This window comes from Helobdella robusta (assembly GCF_000326865.2).
Source record: "Helobdella robusta unplaced genomic scaffold HELROscaffold_57, whole genome shotgun sequence".
In the NCBI taxonomy this organism is placed as follows: Eukaryota; Metazoa; Annelida; class Clitellata; order Rhynchobdellida; family Glossiphoniidae; genus Helobdella; species Helobdella robusta.
In genome coordinates this window covers 600,327-617,839 of record NW_008705311.1, presented here as the reverse complement: position 1 = coordinate 617,839, position 17,513 = coordinate 600,327, and the positions used below count along the sequence as shown (strand labels likewise).

The window sequence follows — 17,513 nt, the reverse complement described above, 5'->3', positions numbered from 1 at the left end:
GTTCTATGAATTTACAACTTGCGCAAGAATACTAATTTAGAAGAATTTACAAGCAATTTTACAATTTACTAAGCTGTAACTACGAAATTTAGAAAACAATTTTTTGTTTCTACAGTTTGATAGTTTTCATTCAAATTCAACACAAAAAAACTACACATAAAACCGTAATCAAAATTTCAAAATAGCACGCAAACTCTTGTTTTAACTAGTATGTATATGTAAACATCAATATATTATTATTTGTAATAATAACAATAATAATAATAATTATATTAGTATTAATTTTTAAAAGCCGAGAAACTTAGCGAATTTGTATTTGTGATAGTATGGCCATAATAAGGCTTATCACAACGTTCCGAGCGGATCAAGACCCTTTATCTGTGAAATTTATCAAAAAAGCTGTTGAAAATTGCAAAAATAGCGTTTTAATTTTTGTGATTAATTGTTTGATTGATTGTTTAATTGACTGTCTAAATTATTGTTTGATTGAGGATTTGATTGATTGATTGATTTAATTCACAACCAAAAAACAACATGACGTTCCGTATTTAGTTATTAGCCTCACTTGCTATGGAACACCTGTCTAATGTCATTTAAAGATGAAGTTGTGTTGCGATTTTTTTTGAGTCTGGAATCTTTCAATTTGTTTGCGTTTAAAAATTAAAATTTTGCATTTAGAGATTTTTTTAAATTATTTTTTTTCGTATTTAGTAGTTAAATATTAAGTCCTGTAACACTTGTTCATCTAACCAACACCTTAGAAAAGCTAAAAGTAAGTTTTCTATATTTTTTATTTTAAATTTTTATAATAGAATTCAATTCAAATTTTACATTAAATTATTAAATTAATTTAAATTAAAAAAAATTTTTTTGACCGAAATGGGAATCTTAATAAATAATCTAAACTAGCAATTCTAAAAGTTGAAATTCTTATCAATTTTGACTTCTTCATTTAAAATACCTCTATTAGTATTTTACATACAAAGTTATCTAAATTTAAATTGCAATTATTAAACATTAGTTATTAATTAATTAAAAAACTACAAAAGTTTTCCACATGTGCAGCTAGTGACCAAAAAAGAAAAATTTTTTGTGAAAATGTTTGGAAAATGAATAATTGAACCAAAATTCAAATAAATTTGACTGAATATTGAACAAGCTTAATTTAAAGAAAAATGTTTAAATCCTCCCAACAAAAAGAGGATTCTTCTTCCTCGACAACGAAACCACCCCTCTCAACCACTGTCACTTCAACTGCATCATCAGCTGTCAAATCGCTCAACAGCAAACTGCCATTTTTTAAGAAGAAAATAAAATCAACTGCAGCAGCTGATTCAGCTGTTAATAATGACCAGGGCACATCCCTGAACACCACAACACCACATTCACAACCCCTGCAAACCTCAATGCATATCACTAAAGTTAGTTGTACCAGTACAACTACTTCGACTACTACATCAAATACTATAACATTTACTACTACTAACACTACTGTTACTAACATTACAACTTTTACAACAACAACAACAACTGCTGCTACTAATTCATTGAGATCAAACATCTCTTCAAAGTTCTCAGATTTCATGTCTAATCGACGACTCGGGGAAACATTTAAAATTCCCCACCACGGTGAACAAGATGTGGAAAAATCAGCAAGGAAGATTGGGTGTGGTTTGTCATCCACCTCGAAAGCTGTTGGAGGTGGAGCTAAAGAGTTAGATGTCATATCAATCAAGCAGAACCAGGACTGTCACTCTCAAGTTCCACACGTGTCGATAGCTAGTCAACAACTGCAGCAACATTCTCAACAGAAATTAAGTCAGTTACAAACTAATCAAGCTTCTTCTAGTCAGCAAACATTTAGTCAACTGCAGCAATCGCAGCAGCTTCCGCAGCCACAACAGCAGCAATCGCAGCAGCTTCCACAGCCACAACAGCAGAAACATCATCACAATGAAGGGCCCACAATTAAATCTGGCAAAAAGTTCAATCTTGGCCTCACGTTTAGAAGATCAAAGCTTTCCTCTGACGTGAAGTCAAGCAAGCAACAACAACAACATCAAAAAAAACAGCTGCATACTCAATCGCTGCAGCAGCAGCAGCACTACAACATCACCACATCATCGTCATCGGGCAAAAATGCAAGCATCAATCAACAACAACAACAAATTGCATCTAACAACAACAACAACAACAATGCGATTCCAAAACTGCAGAGAAAACGAACTTTTGAGATGAAAGATTTTGAGTCGGCTGGACTGCTAAGAAAGAGGATAAGTTCTTTGATGGATTGCTCTTCATCTCACAGCACTGACCTCAGCGACACGAACGACAACATTTCCAACGACGCCACCAACAACAACAACAACCTAAATTTATACAGGACGTTTTCAGAAGATTTTTGTGAGAAATCATATTTCACAGAATTCAAAAACCTCAACGACAACAACAACAGTCACCTGGACAGCAGCAACAACAACAACGACAACAACAACGACACCTACATCGGGTCGCCGTCGACTTCTAGTAGAACTTCGAGTTTCGGAATCTTGAACGACAGCTACATGCTAGAGAACGCCCTACCCTTGGACTGCACGCTCGCTGATGATGCCCTGCTGGTCGATGGAGAGGACGATGAGCGCCGTGGCGATGGTGATAACATTGATAATGTTATTGATGATGATGACGACCGTAATAAAGCTGTCGGTGATGATGAGGATTCTGATGGTGGTGGCCACAACAAAAAAGGTGTCGATCATGATGATGATATTAATGATCATCATGTTGATGATGGTGATGGTGGTGGCCGCAACAAAGAGGTTGTCAGTCATGAGGATGATGTTAATGATCATCATGTTGATGATGATGATGATGGTGGCCTCAAAAAAGAAGGTGTCGGTCATGATGATGATGTTAATGATCATCATGTTGATGATGATGATGCTGGTAAAAAGATTTCTCATAATGATGATGATGATGATGATTGTAGAGATAATCGTTATAGAAAAGGCCTGAATGATGATGATGATGATGGTGACGGTGTTGATGATGATGACGGTCAAAATGGTTTATGTAATGATGATGGTGATAATGTGAACTTAAACATGTGCGGCCATGGTAAAAATGGTAAGGATGATAATGATGATGATAAGAAGAAACTTCATGGTGATGGTGATGGGGGTAAGAAGCAACTGCAAGCTGACGACGACGACAGTGGTGTTGGTGGTAGTGGTGGTAGTGGTGGTGGTGGTGGAACAAAATTTTTTGGTGTCAGTCTAGATGGTAGTGGTGATGGTAGGAAGTCTTATGGTGTTGACGACGACGATAATGATGATAATAAAAACGGTCTTGATAACGATGATGATGGCAATTTTGATGATGATGATGGTGGTGGTGATGATGATGATGATGGTGCTGGTGATGATAATGATGGTGGTGGTGATGATGATGGTGGTAGTGGTGATGATAATGATGGTGGTGGTGGTGGTGATTTCCGTAGAAACAAAGTTAGCAACAAAACTGTCAGTAAAGGTAGAAAGATGCTAAATAATACTGTGACCATTGTGGCAGCCACAACTTCTACTACCACCACTACCACCATAATTACCGGCCACAATAATAATAATAATAGTAATAATAATAATGATGATGATAATAATAATAATGATTATGATGATGTGAAAAATGATGGCGTTTATGATGATGATGATGATGGTAAAAATGATAAAGAAGATAAGAGTGATGATGTTACAAGGGAATTTTATCGTCAACAACAACAACATCAACAACAACATCGACAACAACATCAACAACAACATCATCAACAACAACAACATCTGCAACACCAGCAACAGCAACATACCAGACCCCTATCAACTATATCAGCATGTAGTCTGGATGCTGGGGTTGTTGTTGTTGATGATGGTGACGACGACAACAACATTCATTTAGACCATGATAACAACAACAACAATAACATTGATAACACTCTTAATGTCATGAAGTTAAATGAATGCATTCTTTCCACAAGGTATAAGGATGGCACAATAAAGTTACTGATGAAAAAAACAACAACAACAATAATAATAATTATTATTATGATAATATTAATAATAATAATAACGAAAATAATCACATTGGTAAGAATTGTGATCATAAGAATGTGGAATTAAAAAGACCTGTCTCCTTGATATCTAACTCCAGCGCTGATACAGGTTAATAATAATAATAATATTATTATTATTATAATTATTGTTATTATTGTTTGTTATTGTTATTATTATTATTGTTATTTTATTCTATTTGTATTTTTTGCTTAATTGATGCTTTAAAAAGAGCTTTCATAACAACAAATTAGACTACTTTTCAGATGGATAGATATAGATTTTCACAGATAAATAGATAAAGAGAGGAGGGAGGGAGGGAGAGAGAGAGAGAGAGAGAGAGAGAGAGAGAGAGAGAGAGATATGTGATGAGATGTGTGATGTTTTAAGTTAGATTGAGTTTCAAGGATTCTCTTATTTACTTAACCCTATTTAATAACTTAGTTTCTTCATTGTGTCTCCATCATCTTTCATCATCATCATAGTCGTCTTCATCTTTGTCTTTATAACCGTCAATGATAATTATCACCGGTATATAGTGTAGTCACCTCTTACATTCATTATCTTCTCATTCCAGTCAGTCAGTCATTTTGTCTTTGATATCCTTAATAAACTATCAGCATAGTATATTTTGATCCATCACATATGACTATCGTTATCATTATCAGTAACGAAACGAAACGAAATCATTATCAGTAACGAGACGAGACTAGACTATCGTTGTCATCATCAGTAACCAATCGGAACGAAACCAAACGAAATCATTATCAGTAATGAGACGAGACGAGACTAAATGAAATTGTATTTGCTTATGATAGTAATTGAAAATTGTAAGAACGTCGGATGACAGTGTGGTAGAATTTGCATAAAAATTCATCTAGTATGACAATCCCAGCATTAATTTATAGTTATATAAATTTATATATTTTGATAAAAGACCATAATTTTTACAATATTCTATAAATATATATAAATCGTTAATATGTTTGCAGTACGTTTTTTCGATTTTTCTCACTAAAGATTAGTAAGAATAGAATAAGAATTTATAGAATATTGTAAAAATTTATATATTATATTATATTATATATCTTAGATATTATATATTATATTATATATCTTAGATGCAAAGGAAATATACATACATCTTTATAAATGTATGCATCACCATCATCATTGTTATCATCGTCGTCGTCATCATCATCATCGTAATTATCATCACAACCATCATCAGTTGTATCATTTATTCATTAGGGGATGAATTGTTTGCAGCGGTATTTGATTCATTATTATCGGTAGTATGCAAACAGTAGATGCCTGCGTAGGTGAAATGAAAATATAAAGGTTTATGTATACATACAAAACCGTAAAACAAAACATACAAACACACATACATCCAAGTGTGCAAACACACGAACATACAAACACCCATACATAATCCAAACAAACAAACGCGCGAAAATACACAAGCACACGAACATACAAAAACACACATACACCTAAGCGAAACGTACAAACACACCAGCCAGCACGTGAGCCTCTCTCATATTGATCTCACTTTCTCTTCTTGATTGTACAACACTGCACAACACAGCGTACTCACACATGACCACATACATAACTACATATACGTTGTACTACACACGCACACACACACATATATACACAAATAATTACACATCAGCATACAAGGTAGGTAGAGGTATGTTTTGTTATTTTAAGCGCTCTTGGTACAAAACGCTTTTTTTACACATTCGGGTGTCTATTGCTATTGCACAAATACAAACACATACAAACCAAATGTATGCATGTAAGTTGTATATGTGTATGACCCTTGGTTGATTAACTAGCCACTGATGGGGCTATAATCACTGTCAGGTACTCTATGTTATTGGGTCACGCTCAGAAAGGTCATCTAAAGCCCTATCAAGTATACAGAAGGAATTAAATTTTTGAATCAGAACCGCTATATATTCTTTAATGTAGTTTTTATCTAAACGGTTTCCTGATATTAAGATAATTTGATTAATAAGTTCTTTTAGAAACAGATGGGTATTGAAAAACTGCGAAAAACTTGGACTCTCTGATTGTCAAAGTAATGCTTATAGTTAGGCAGCATTGAGTTAATGCTTATAGTTAGGCAGCACTGAGGCACAAAACTCAATGCTAAAAAAGCTAAAAAGCAGAAGGCGCCAGCTCAATCACGGACCTTAACCCCAAACCACCTTTGACAAGTTGGCAATGTTGCCCGGAGCCAAATCCTATCGTCTACGGCCACGTTGAAAATTTTTTCGAAACCACCACTGGGACAAAGGTCAAACTTTTCTAAAAATTAACCTTTCGGGGCCAGGAGACGTCCTATAAGTATGTATGTATGCATGCATGCATTGCATGTATGTATGCATGTATGTATACATGTGCGTGCGTGTGTGTGTGTGTACGCGTATATGTATAGAAGTACCCCACATATAACATGGGATATAATGTCCAAGATTATGGCCATTTGTGAGACTATATGGTTGTCATTGTGGTCATAGGCATTATTGTTTTCATTGGAAGTTTGTGTGTGTAGTTCTTTTATTATTTTTATTGTTCTTTTTTTTTGTTTTTGGGGTTTTATAAGCTGTCTGTCTGTTTTATTTTAATGTTGTAGAAGTCGGCTGGATTTCATTGCATTTTCGAGTTTGTGTTATAAGTCGTTCTTCGGTTCGTTCGTTCGTTTGTCTGTCTGTCTGTCTGTGTCCGTTCGTTCGTTCGTTCGTTCATTCATCTAAAATTCATTTGTTCATCCATATACTTTTAAATGTTTGCCTATGTTGGTAATGTGATTTTTTGGGTAGACGCAAATTTGAAATAAATAAATTAGTAAATAAATACATAGACTGAATCTTCTAACATTAACTTAACCAATGTTGCTAAACTTATTGTTTTAATGTCAATTCAATTAATGTTACCAGACTCCATAATATTATTTACCGCTGTTGTAATTAATGCCATCGCATGCTTCTGTGATCATTAATTAATTAATTTAATTAATTACTTAATTAAATTAATTAATTAATGTTACGATAGTTAGAGTTGTTTACTGTTGACATAGTTAATGTTATCTCGCTTCTGGTAGTTATATGATGTTTTATTCTAATTAATGTTACCAGGATATCAACCAGATAGCGATATAGAAGGTTGCTGTCAATTTATGATGTCATCTACTTCTCTTGACTACACTAATAGCCTCAACAGCAATGTTAACAACAACAACAACAACGTTAACATTAACGCCGATGATACTGTTGATGTTGTTGTTGATGTAGTAGATCACAGCAACAACAGAACCGAAATGACGTCATCCACTTGTGACGACACCAGTAGGATGGTTGGTGATGATGATGTGGCAGTCAACAACAACAACAACAGCAACAACAACAACAGCAGCAGCAACAACAACAACAGTCACAACGACATAACTATAAACAATCCCAGCGAGGCTAAAAGTGAAATAGGCTGTCCTTATCATTTATCAACAACAACTACAGCAGCACTACAACCAACCATCCTATCACCTGATCAGATTACATTAAGTTTTTCGACAGCGCTACCGTCATCTGATACCAACAACAACAACAACAGCAGCAACGTCAGTAGCAACAACATCAACAACACTGACATCACATCAACGGTTACGTCATCAGGTCACATCACAACAACAACAACAACAACGATGATGACGTCATCGGCGACAGCAACGCCATCAGCTACAACAACAACAACAACGACAGTTGCGTCATCACCAGCATCTTCCACAGTGACGTCAACACCATCAAAAACAACAACAACAACAACGTCAGAAGCGTCATTAACAACGACGACGACAACAACAACATCAACAACAACAACATCAACAACAACAACAACATCAACAACAACAACTACTACTACTACATCTTGCAGAAAAAAGTTGAACACAACTTTTAACCTATCTGAAGGTAACGAATGAATTTTTTCAAGTTTAATTACTGCTATTATTATTATTATTATTATTATTATTTGATTATTAATATTAAATTACGGTGCTTATTATCTATTGCAGCCGGTGAAATTGTTCTTGATGAAGAGTACAACGACAACAACAACAACAACAACGACGACAACAACAGCAGCAGCAGGAGCAACAACAACAACGACATCTTGAATGATAGAGACAACAACAACAACGAAAGCAACAACAACAGCATCTTGAATGATAAAGACAACAACAACAACAACGAAAACAACAACAACAGTATCTCGAATACTGACATCAAGACTGACGATTGTAACTACGACGACACCGATAATGATATGACGTCACCGACGTCTGAGGCTGTCGCCATGTTGAGTTGCATAGTTGAGGATGAGGTTGGCGAGTCTGAGGAGATGAACGATAATGACAATGACGTCATCAACGAAAACGCCAACAGCAACAACAGCAATGGCGTCATCAATGAGGTCATCAACAATGACGCCAATATCAGTGAAGATGTTTGCGTTCAAACCAGTGTTCAACCGCATGAACAGATACCTCAACAACAACAACAACAACAACAACAACAACTGCCAGATATAGAACAACGTATAAGGAAGGAAATTGTTGGAGATGAGGATGGTGACGATGGTGACGATGGCGATGCGATACCTTTGACAATATCAACAACAACAACATCAACAACAGCAACATCAGCAACAACAACATCAGCAGCAGCAACAACATCAACATCAACAACAACAACGGAGCCAGGCAATTCAAATCTAAATGTGACATTTCTCATCTCAGACAGACCCAATCAACATCCAGCTACTCCAGTGACAACAACACCAACAACATCGTCAATAGCAGTGTCAACAACAACAACAACATCAGCAACAACATCATCAACAACATCAGTATCAACAACACTTACATCAACGGCATTAACAACTGCTTCAACAACAACAACAACAACATTAGAACAATTTTCATCAATATCACCACCAACACCACAACTGTCGTCATCTGCAGCTGCTGTAGAGTCAACAACAACAACAACTACTACAGATACAACACCATCAACAACACCATTAACCACCACAAAAACAACTACTACATCCATGACAACAACAACAACAACAGCGAAACAGAAAGTGTTTTAGAAATCCTTAATAATGACGACAACAAGACAGATTACTTCAACAATGACAACAACAACGACAACATCAATAAAAACAACTACAACGACAACATCAATAACATTAACAACAACAACAACAACGACAACATCAATAACATTAACAACAACAACAACAACGACAACATCAATAACATTAACAACAACAACAACAACGACAACATCAATGACATTAACAACAACAACAACAACGACAACATCAATGACATTAACAACAACGACAACAACAACATGGCAAGTAACAAGAACGATGATGACAGCATCGAATCAACGCCAACCAAGCCGTCAAAATCTCCATCCTACAGCAAAATGACGTCAACGAAACCTACGAAGACATCAACAACAAAGACAACAACTTCACCGCCGGCGACAAAAACGCCGACGACATCGTCGCCACCGGCGTCAAAAACGTCAACGACATCATCTCCAAAAACGTCAACGTCGTTGTCGTCGTCATCGGCAAAAACGTCACCAACATCATCATCATCATCATCCAAGACGACGATGACGTCATCAAAGACATCAACAACAACATTAACGACTGTTACAAGGAAAGGATCTTTGGATATTGGGTCGTCGCTGAATAAAAAAAGCTTGTTGTCTAAAAATAGCTCACTCTCGTCTCCGAGATCTGTCACTGGTTGGTTGGTTGGTTGGTTGATTGAATGAATGAATGAATGAATGAATGAGTGAATGAATGAGTGAATGAATGAATGAATGGATGGATGAGTGAACGAACGAATGGATGATTGGCTAGCGTGAATTGATAAATAAATGAATGTAGAAACAAAATGCTGTTAATTACCGAATACTTAACTGAAATGAATGTATGGTGATATAATGAATATGTGAATGACTGACTGATTAAATGAATGAATGAATGAACAAACGAATGATTGAACAAACGAAGAACCGATGAATGAATGCCACCTATCTGACAGGAACCACCCCAAGGACTCCGTCATCATTACAGCAGCAGCAACAAAAAAGCAAATCAACAGACGTTGCAAGGAGAGATTCAGCGACAGCAGCGACTGCAGCAGCCACAAAAACGCCGACGATATCATCATCAGGAACCTCAACGACTTCAACGAGGTTTGCCATGCGACTCAACTCATCGACATTGTCCATCGATGCTCTGAATGACATCTCGACTAATGCCATTACCTCGACTCCCGCACTGAATAGGGACCAACAGCAGAGACAACAACAACAACAACAACAACAACAACAACAACAAAAGTTACATCAACAACATGGTGATTGTTGTATTATTGTATTGATGCTGTGATGCACACGTTGCTGTTGCGGTCTGTTTGAAGAAAATTTTATATGGCGGTCGTTGTTGTTGTTGCTGATGATGATGACGACGACGATGATGATTTTGTTGTATGTAGATGGTGGCGATGATGATGGTGATGATGAATGTTTTATAGGAGATTCTGTGAAATCAACGGCAAAGAATTTATTCAATGGTTCAGTTGAGTCTAGGAGCTTTAAGGTAGGAGTTTAAATGTGTTGTTGTTGTTGTTGTTGTTGATGATGATTATGATGATGATGATAATAATGTTGTTGTCGTAATGTTAATCACTCGCTACCACCATCATCATCGTCGTCGTCATCATCATCATCATCATCATCTTCTTAATCTTCTCCATCATTAGCGTCATCTTCTTCATCATCGTCATCATCTTCATCATCATTATCGTCATCATCAACATCTTTTTCTTCTTCATCATCATCGTCATCATCATCAACATCACCATCATCGTCGTCGTCATCATCATCGTCATCATCACCAACAACATCAAACAGACATCATCATCATTAGACCAGCCTAAAAAGCTTGCAACAGTCGGAAAAAGACCTTCCATAACTACTACCACCACCGCCACCAATAATAATAATAATAATAATAATTCAAATGGAGCCAAACCACCGTCATCGAGTATGTCCATATTTTAAATTTTTTTCAAATCTGGCTTATTTAAAAAAGATTTGTTTGGTTAATTTTTTTTGGCCCCAAAGATATGCATTTAACCAGTGAATGAATGAATGGACGAGTGAATGAATGAGTGAATGAATGAACGAATGAATGAATGGGTGAGTGATGAATGAATGAATCAGCCAATCAATCAACAAACCAATGAATGAATCGATGGAGTATTAAAAACAAAAACGAATGATTGAACACGGCGATTTAATGGATGATAAAAAAAGTAAATGAATGTATGAGCCAATCAATCATTCATTCATTCCATCAATCAATCGACGAACGAATGAATTACTAAATGAATGAATGAGTGAACGAACGAATGAACGAATGATTGATTGACATCAGTTACTACAGCACATAGCGGTAAAGAAAAAGTTCGGTCTTCAAATATCATGAGCTCCACTGGTTTGTATATGTGTGTATGTATGTGTGTGTATGTATGTTTGTATATATGTATGTGTGTGTATTTGTCTTGTCTATCTACTTTGTTTTTGTGTTTGTGACTATTTTAATGTGTCTCTTTCTCTGACTGTATTGTTTGTATTGATAAAGTGAGATAGTACTTCTTCTCTGCCTCTCTCGTCTTGCTCTTCATCTTCCTCATCTCTTCATCTTCTGCTTCTTCCTTTCTTCATTCCTCCATTTTCTCGTCCAACATTCAGCAGCAGCAGTAGCAGCTGCCAGGAAGGCTGCAACAACCAAGCAACCAACAACAACATCCACAACAACGACTCGCACGACAACAGCATGCAACGTTATGAAGAAAGATTACAGCAAAACCAATGCAATTAAATCTATCAACAACAACAACAACCACACCGGCAACATGTCTCGCAACAACAACAACGGCACCAACAATATGTCTCGAAACAATAGCAACAACAACATCAACATATCTGCGAACAACAGTAGCAGTAGTATCTATCGCGTGGCAACCAACAGAAACAAAAGAGTCCTCAGTTCTAGTAATCTGAGTTTACCTGGCAACAACAACAACAACAATAGCAGCAACAACAACAACACTTTCAACTCCAGCAACACAAGTCTAAAAGGCCTTAGCAGCAGCAACAACAACAACAACAACGTCATCATGATGAACAACAACAATAATTTAATGTCGTTGATGGCCAGTTGCGACCTCAAACTAACTAGGTCGAGATCAAATTTAAAGAGGTCACAGGTTGCCGTGGAAGCGTTGACCGTCGTCGTGAATTACGTCACTAGTCAGTGCGACAGGAAGAATCAGACGCTGATGAACGCCACGAGAAGACTGCACCAAGCCTCGTCAAGCCTGGCATCCGTCAAGGAGCAGTTGGTCTCGGCAACCAAGCAGCGAGACAGTCTCATGGAGGAGCTGTCCTGTCTGGAACGCGATCACAGGGCGCAGATAGAACAGATGAAAGAGGCACACGAGACTGATAAGATGATGCTGCTGAAGGAAGAGGCCATGAGAAGGACGATGCTCATGGAGCAAGCGACGAAGCAGCACCTGGAAGAGATGCACGCACTGAGGGTCAGCCACTCGACGAAACTGGATGAGGTGCAGCAATCGAGTGCCAGGCTGATTCAGATGAAGGAAATGAAACTCAATGAAGAAATGAACAGTATGACTAAGAACCATGAACAGACCGTCATTCGTTAGTCGTTCGTTCGTTCATTTATTTGTCCATTCATTCATTCATTCATTCACTCACTCATTCATTCATTCATTTTTTCCCTTCTCTCTGCCATTGAAGAACTGACGAGCGAGTACAAGAAGAAGGTAGAGGAGATAACGATGAGGTTCGAGCAGATGAAGTTGACGATGCACGAGCGAGTGGAGTGTCTGCGGGCGGAGTGCGACAGCATGCGACACCGCGAGTCCTCCTTCATGGAGTCCTGCCAGCAGGAGGCGCAAATGCACGTACAGAACTGCCTAGCCAGGTACAAACACCTGCCGCAAGAGATCGAGAGCTTGAAGGCCGTGCTCGACCTAAAGAATAAGGAGATGCATGCCCTGAGGATGCAAAACATGGAGTTGATGAAGGAGGTTTGTGTGCGTGCGTGTGTGTATTATTATTATTATTATTGTTATTATTATTATTATTATTGTTACTATTATTATTATTATTATTAGAGAATTTATATAGCGCCCTTTAATGCAACTCAAAGGCGTGTATGTGTGTGTGTGTTGTGTGTGTGTTGTGTGTGTGTTGTGTGTGTGTTGTGTGTGTGTTGTGTATTCTTTTATTATGATGGGAGTGCGTGTGTAGTTGTCGTAATCGTCACTGGAGGACCATCTTTACACACGCACACACACACGCACACACACACACACACGTCATTCGTAAGAACGAAGAGCTGGCTGAGAGCAAGAAGATGTTGAAGACGTTGGAGCAGAAGTTGGAGAACCTCCAGGCCATAGCTGACATGCGCGCTGATCAAGAGAAAGTTTCTGCAGAAAAATATCAGGTTGGTTGGTTGGTTGATTGGTTGGTTGGTTTGTCGATTGGTTGGTTGATTGATTGATTGATTGGTCGATTGGTTGGCTGATTGATTGGTTTGTTTGTTGGTTATTGATTAGCTGAGTGATTGATAACTGATTGATTAGTTTTCTGGCTGGTTGGCTGTTGGTTAACCGATCTAAATATACTAACAACATAATTTTCATCATCTTTTTACTCATCATCTTCTTAATCATCATCTTCTTAATCATCATCGTCGTCTTAATCATCGTCGTCTTAATCATCATCTTCTTAATCATCGTCGTCTCATTCCTCTTCATCACCACCAGATACTGTTTCGAAAACTGGAGAGAGAGACGAAAGCCAACAAAAGATTATCTATGGACAAGGAGGAATTGATGTACAAGCTCTCAACCTCATTATCCTCGACACCGAACAACAGCAGCTTGAATGTGGCTCCAACAGCTACTACAACGGCGACAACAACGATGTTGTCGAGCGTGCAGAAGCGACAACTACTACAAAATAATAATAATAACTTTCCTTTCTCAATGTCGGCATCTTATACATCTGGTGTTACTCCGTTAGGTTTTTTGAAAAATAATAATAATAATAACAATGTTGCCGGAAGTAAGGCTAGTTGTAAGAGTGCCCCAAACAACAACAACAACAACAGCAATAATAGTAATAATAATAAAAATGACGACAATGATGATTTTCCAACTTCTACAACTCCAGGTGTGTTGTTTGTTTGATGGTTCGTTCGTTCGTTTGATCGTTCGTTCGTTTGTTTGTTCGTTCGTTGCTAATGTCATTTATATGTGGTTGTTTGTTGTTGTTGCTCTCACTGTTGATGTTGTTGCTGTATTGCTGTCAACGCGCCACACAGGACTCGCTGAATCTGCTGAAGTAGCCGGCCAATCAAAACACGACAACGACGACAATGAAGACATTGATTACAGTTTACTGAGAAGAAAGCCAACGGCAACCACTGCGACGACACCGGCGACAACATCAGCCAACAGCTGCAACCAGCAACCATCCAAATATGCTTTCCCAACGACAAAGTCTGCATCAACTGTCGGCAACAGGGTTGCGTCTCGCGTCTCCAACAGCAACAGCAGCAACAGCCACAGCAGCAGTCCGACAACAAACAACGCGACGACAACTGCGTTTGCGACGACGACGACAATGAGATCGGTTTGGAGAGAAGTCGAACCCGGATCAAAGTTGTTGAATGTTTGTGCCTCTGGCGACAATAATAAGTTGCAGAGATCGGCAACTTATGATTTGAAGGATATGGGCCAGATCTGATTGGATCTTTAACTTTGATTGGCTGATTTTGATTGGTTGGTTGGTTGGTTGGCTGGTTGAATTTGGTAGGCTGGTCGGTGTAATATTTGATTGATTGATTGGAAAAAAGTGGCAGAGGTCGGTAATTTATAGTTTGATATGTAACAGATTTGATTGGGTGATTGACTTTGATTAGTTGAGCTTGATTGGTTGGTTTTGAGTAATTGCTCGGACTTTGATTGGTTGATTTATACTGGTTTATAGACTGGTTGGTTGGTTTCTTGACTGGAGCATATTTGATTGGTTGATTGATTTTGTTGAGGATTTTGCAACTTATCATTAGAAAGATATGGGGCAGATTTGAATTGATTGGTTGACTTTGATTGGTTGACTTTGATTGGTTTGTTGAATTTTATGATTTTATTGGTTAGTTGATTGATTGGTCAATAAGTTTTCTAACTAATGGTTTGATTGGTTAATTGATAACTTTATCGAATGACTAACTAATATTAATAATTGTAATAAGAGGATATTTTCCCCTTCTTAATTATTCATAACTAGATAGCATGCTTTATAAATTATATCATTAAGAGTGTTTTGGTGTGTGCGCGTGTGTTTGTATTTGTGTGTGTGTGTGTGTGTTTGCTTTTAAATCCCTCATCTCATTAGAAACCGTGTCAATGCTTGTTGTTTTATTATAAATAGAAACAAACAATCTCAGTTTGATTAAAAGGCAATTCGTCAAATTAACTATATTCAAGTCCATAGAATCAAAATATAATTTTTTTTCTCTTCGCTATTTTCTTCATTTTATTTCTTTATTTGGGTTTTATTTATTTATTTTCGCTTATTTATTTTTGTCTTATTAATCTTTTTCTCTCGCCAATATTTGCGATGTCAAATGAAACTTGTCAAAGAAAAACCTTCGGAAAAGATTGGTTTCTATAGTTTTAGCTGTGGTGATTCTTGTCATTATCATCATAGAAGTGATTGTAAAATTGTTGGATATGTTCGTTTGTTCGTTCGTTCGTTTGTTCGTTCGTTATTTTGTTCGTTTGTATGTAAGTTTGTTTGTATATTAGGTTTTTATATGTATATAAATGTAGATGTGAATATTTTTGCATATGTATAGTGTTATGTTATTATACTTATTTATGGTTCGTTCATTCACTTGTTTATTCCTTCCTTCGTTCATTCATTCGTTTGTTCGTTCTTTCGTTCATTCATTCATTCATTCATTCATTCAACCATTCATTTATTTATTCATTGATTTTTTTTTGTGATTGCGAATTTTTTGAGTTTTATAAAAATTAAAGTCTGCATATATGTACAGGCGAAAACGGTTTGATTAACTTGCAGATTATGTCAATTTATTATTTAATATTAATAAATAAATTATCATTATCATCGTAATCATCATCATCATCATCATCATCGGTAACATTGATGATGGTGATGATGATGATGATGGCTTCTTCCTCTTGTCATTTTAGAATTTTTTTTATCTCTACTTCGATGACGCCATAATTTTTCAAATATTGAGTAAATAATTATGCTATAATATTAATGCTATAATATGAAATTGATTGATGGTGACAAAGGATGATGATAACTGTTTGTTCACCAATTGTTGCTTCTTCTTCTTCTTAGCTTTAACCGCTTTACATTTCATTCAATTATTTATTTGTTTACCTATTTATTTGTATTTTTTATTTATTTTTCTTCTATTCTTTGGTTTCATGCATAATTATCCTTCCTTATATATGTTTTTTCACGTTTATTTTATTTCTTTGTTGTTTTTTTTTCTTTGCAGGAGATTTTTATCATAGACAATTTTATAATTGAAATGAGTTTATTGGTGAGTTTTAAAAAGTAATAATTAGTAGAATATTACAGACTAATAAACTGTTTTTAACTGAACGTTGTCTTGTTTAATTAAAATTTACGAGAATACATCATAGAGTAGGCATTCTTCTTCTTTCTCGTGCCTCATCCTGTCAGGACACACTTCAGTCAAACTTACAAACTTTGGTCAATTTTTCAATGCCTAGTTCATTAAAGCATTTAATTTCTTCAACAACTACCTCATCTTTACCTGGCGCTTTATTTGATTTCATTTTGGAGAGGATCTATAAGTATCTTTGTATATATTTATCTGGTATGCATGTATTTATTTATATAATATCTGGTAGTGTTTTTATATATTTTATATCTTCAAGTATCTTTGGTCCTTCTACGTCGTTTTTGATGGGAGGCTTTTCACCGCGGATATCGTCAAAAAAATCGCTAATGTATTCAGTACTTTTTCTTTCTCTAAGATTACTTCAACGGATTTAGCTTCTGTGCATCCAGAAACGATGCAAGCCCTTTCCCCAGTGATTTCTTTGATGTTTTTATACATTGCATTTGTATTAATGTTTTTGATCTTTTCAATGATTTCGTACTTGTCATTTAGCCATTTCTCCCTTGCCTCTAAGCA

The 17,513-nt window shown here is 36.4% G+C and overlaps 3 protein-coding genes across 3 annotated transcripts; all 3 read left to right on the top strand.

The window, feature by feature from the left end:
- Positions 1–1,175: 1,175 nt before the first annotated feature.
- HELRODRAFT_179865 (hypothetical protein) lies at positions 1,176–3,892 on the top strand (the record flags this gene model as incomplete). Its single annotated transcript, XM_009028662.1, has 2 exons — positions 1,176–3,294; positions 3,849–3,892. 2 exons carry the CDS (start codon positions 1,176–1,178, stop codon positions 3,890–3,892), a joined length of 2,163 nt encoding a protein of 720 aa, XP_009026910.1.
- Positions 3,893–7,437: 3,545 nt separating this feature from the next.
- On the top strand, positions 7,438–9,888 carry HELRODRAFT_179864 (hypothetical protein; the record flags this gene model as incomplete). Its single annotated transcript, XM_009028661.1, has 4 exons — positions 7,438–7,789; positions 8,188–8,742; positions 8,871–9,539; positions 9,635–9,888. The coding sequence occupies 4 exons, from the start codon at positions 7,438–7,440 to the stop codon at positions 9,886–9,888; spliced, it is 1,830 nt and encodes a 609-aa protein (XP_009026909.1).
- Positions 9,889–12,549: 2,661 nt separating this feature from the next.
- Positions 12,550–14,496, top strand: HELRODRAFT_87285 (hypothetical protein; the record flags this gene model as incomplete). The annotated part of the gene is made up of 4 exons (XM_009028596.1): positions 12,550–12,927; positions 13,054–13,346; positions 13,649–13,748; positions 14,071–14,496. 4 exons carry the CDS (start codon positions 12,550–12,552, stop codon positions 14,494–14,496), a joined length of 1,197 nt encoding a protein of 398 aa, XP_009026844.1.
- Between the last annotated feature and the right edge of the window lie 3,017 nt (positions 14,497–17,513).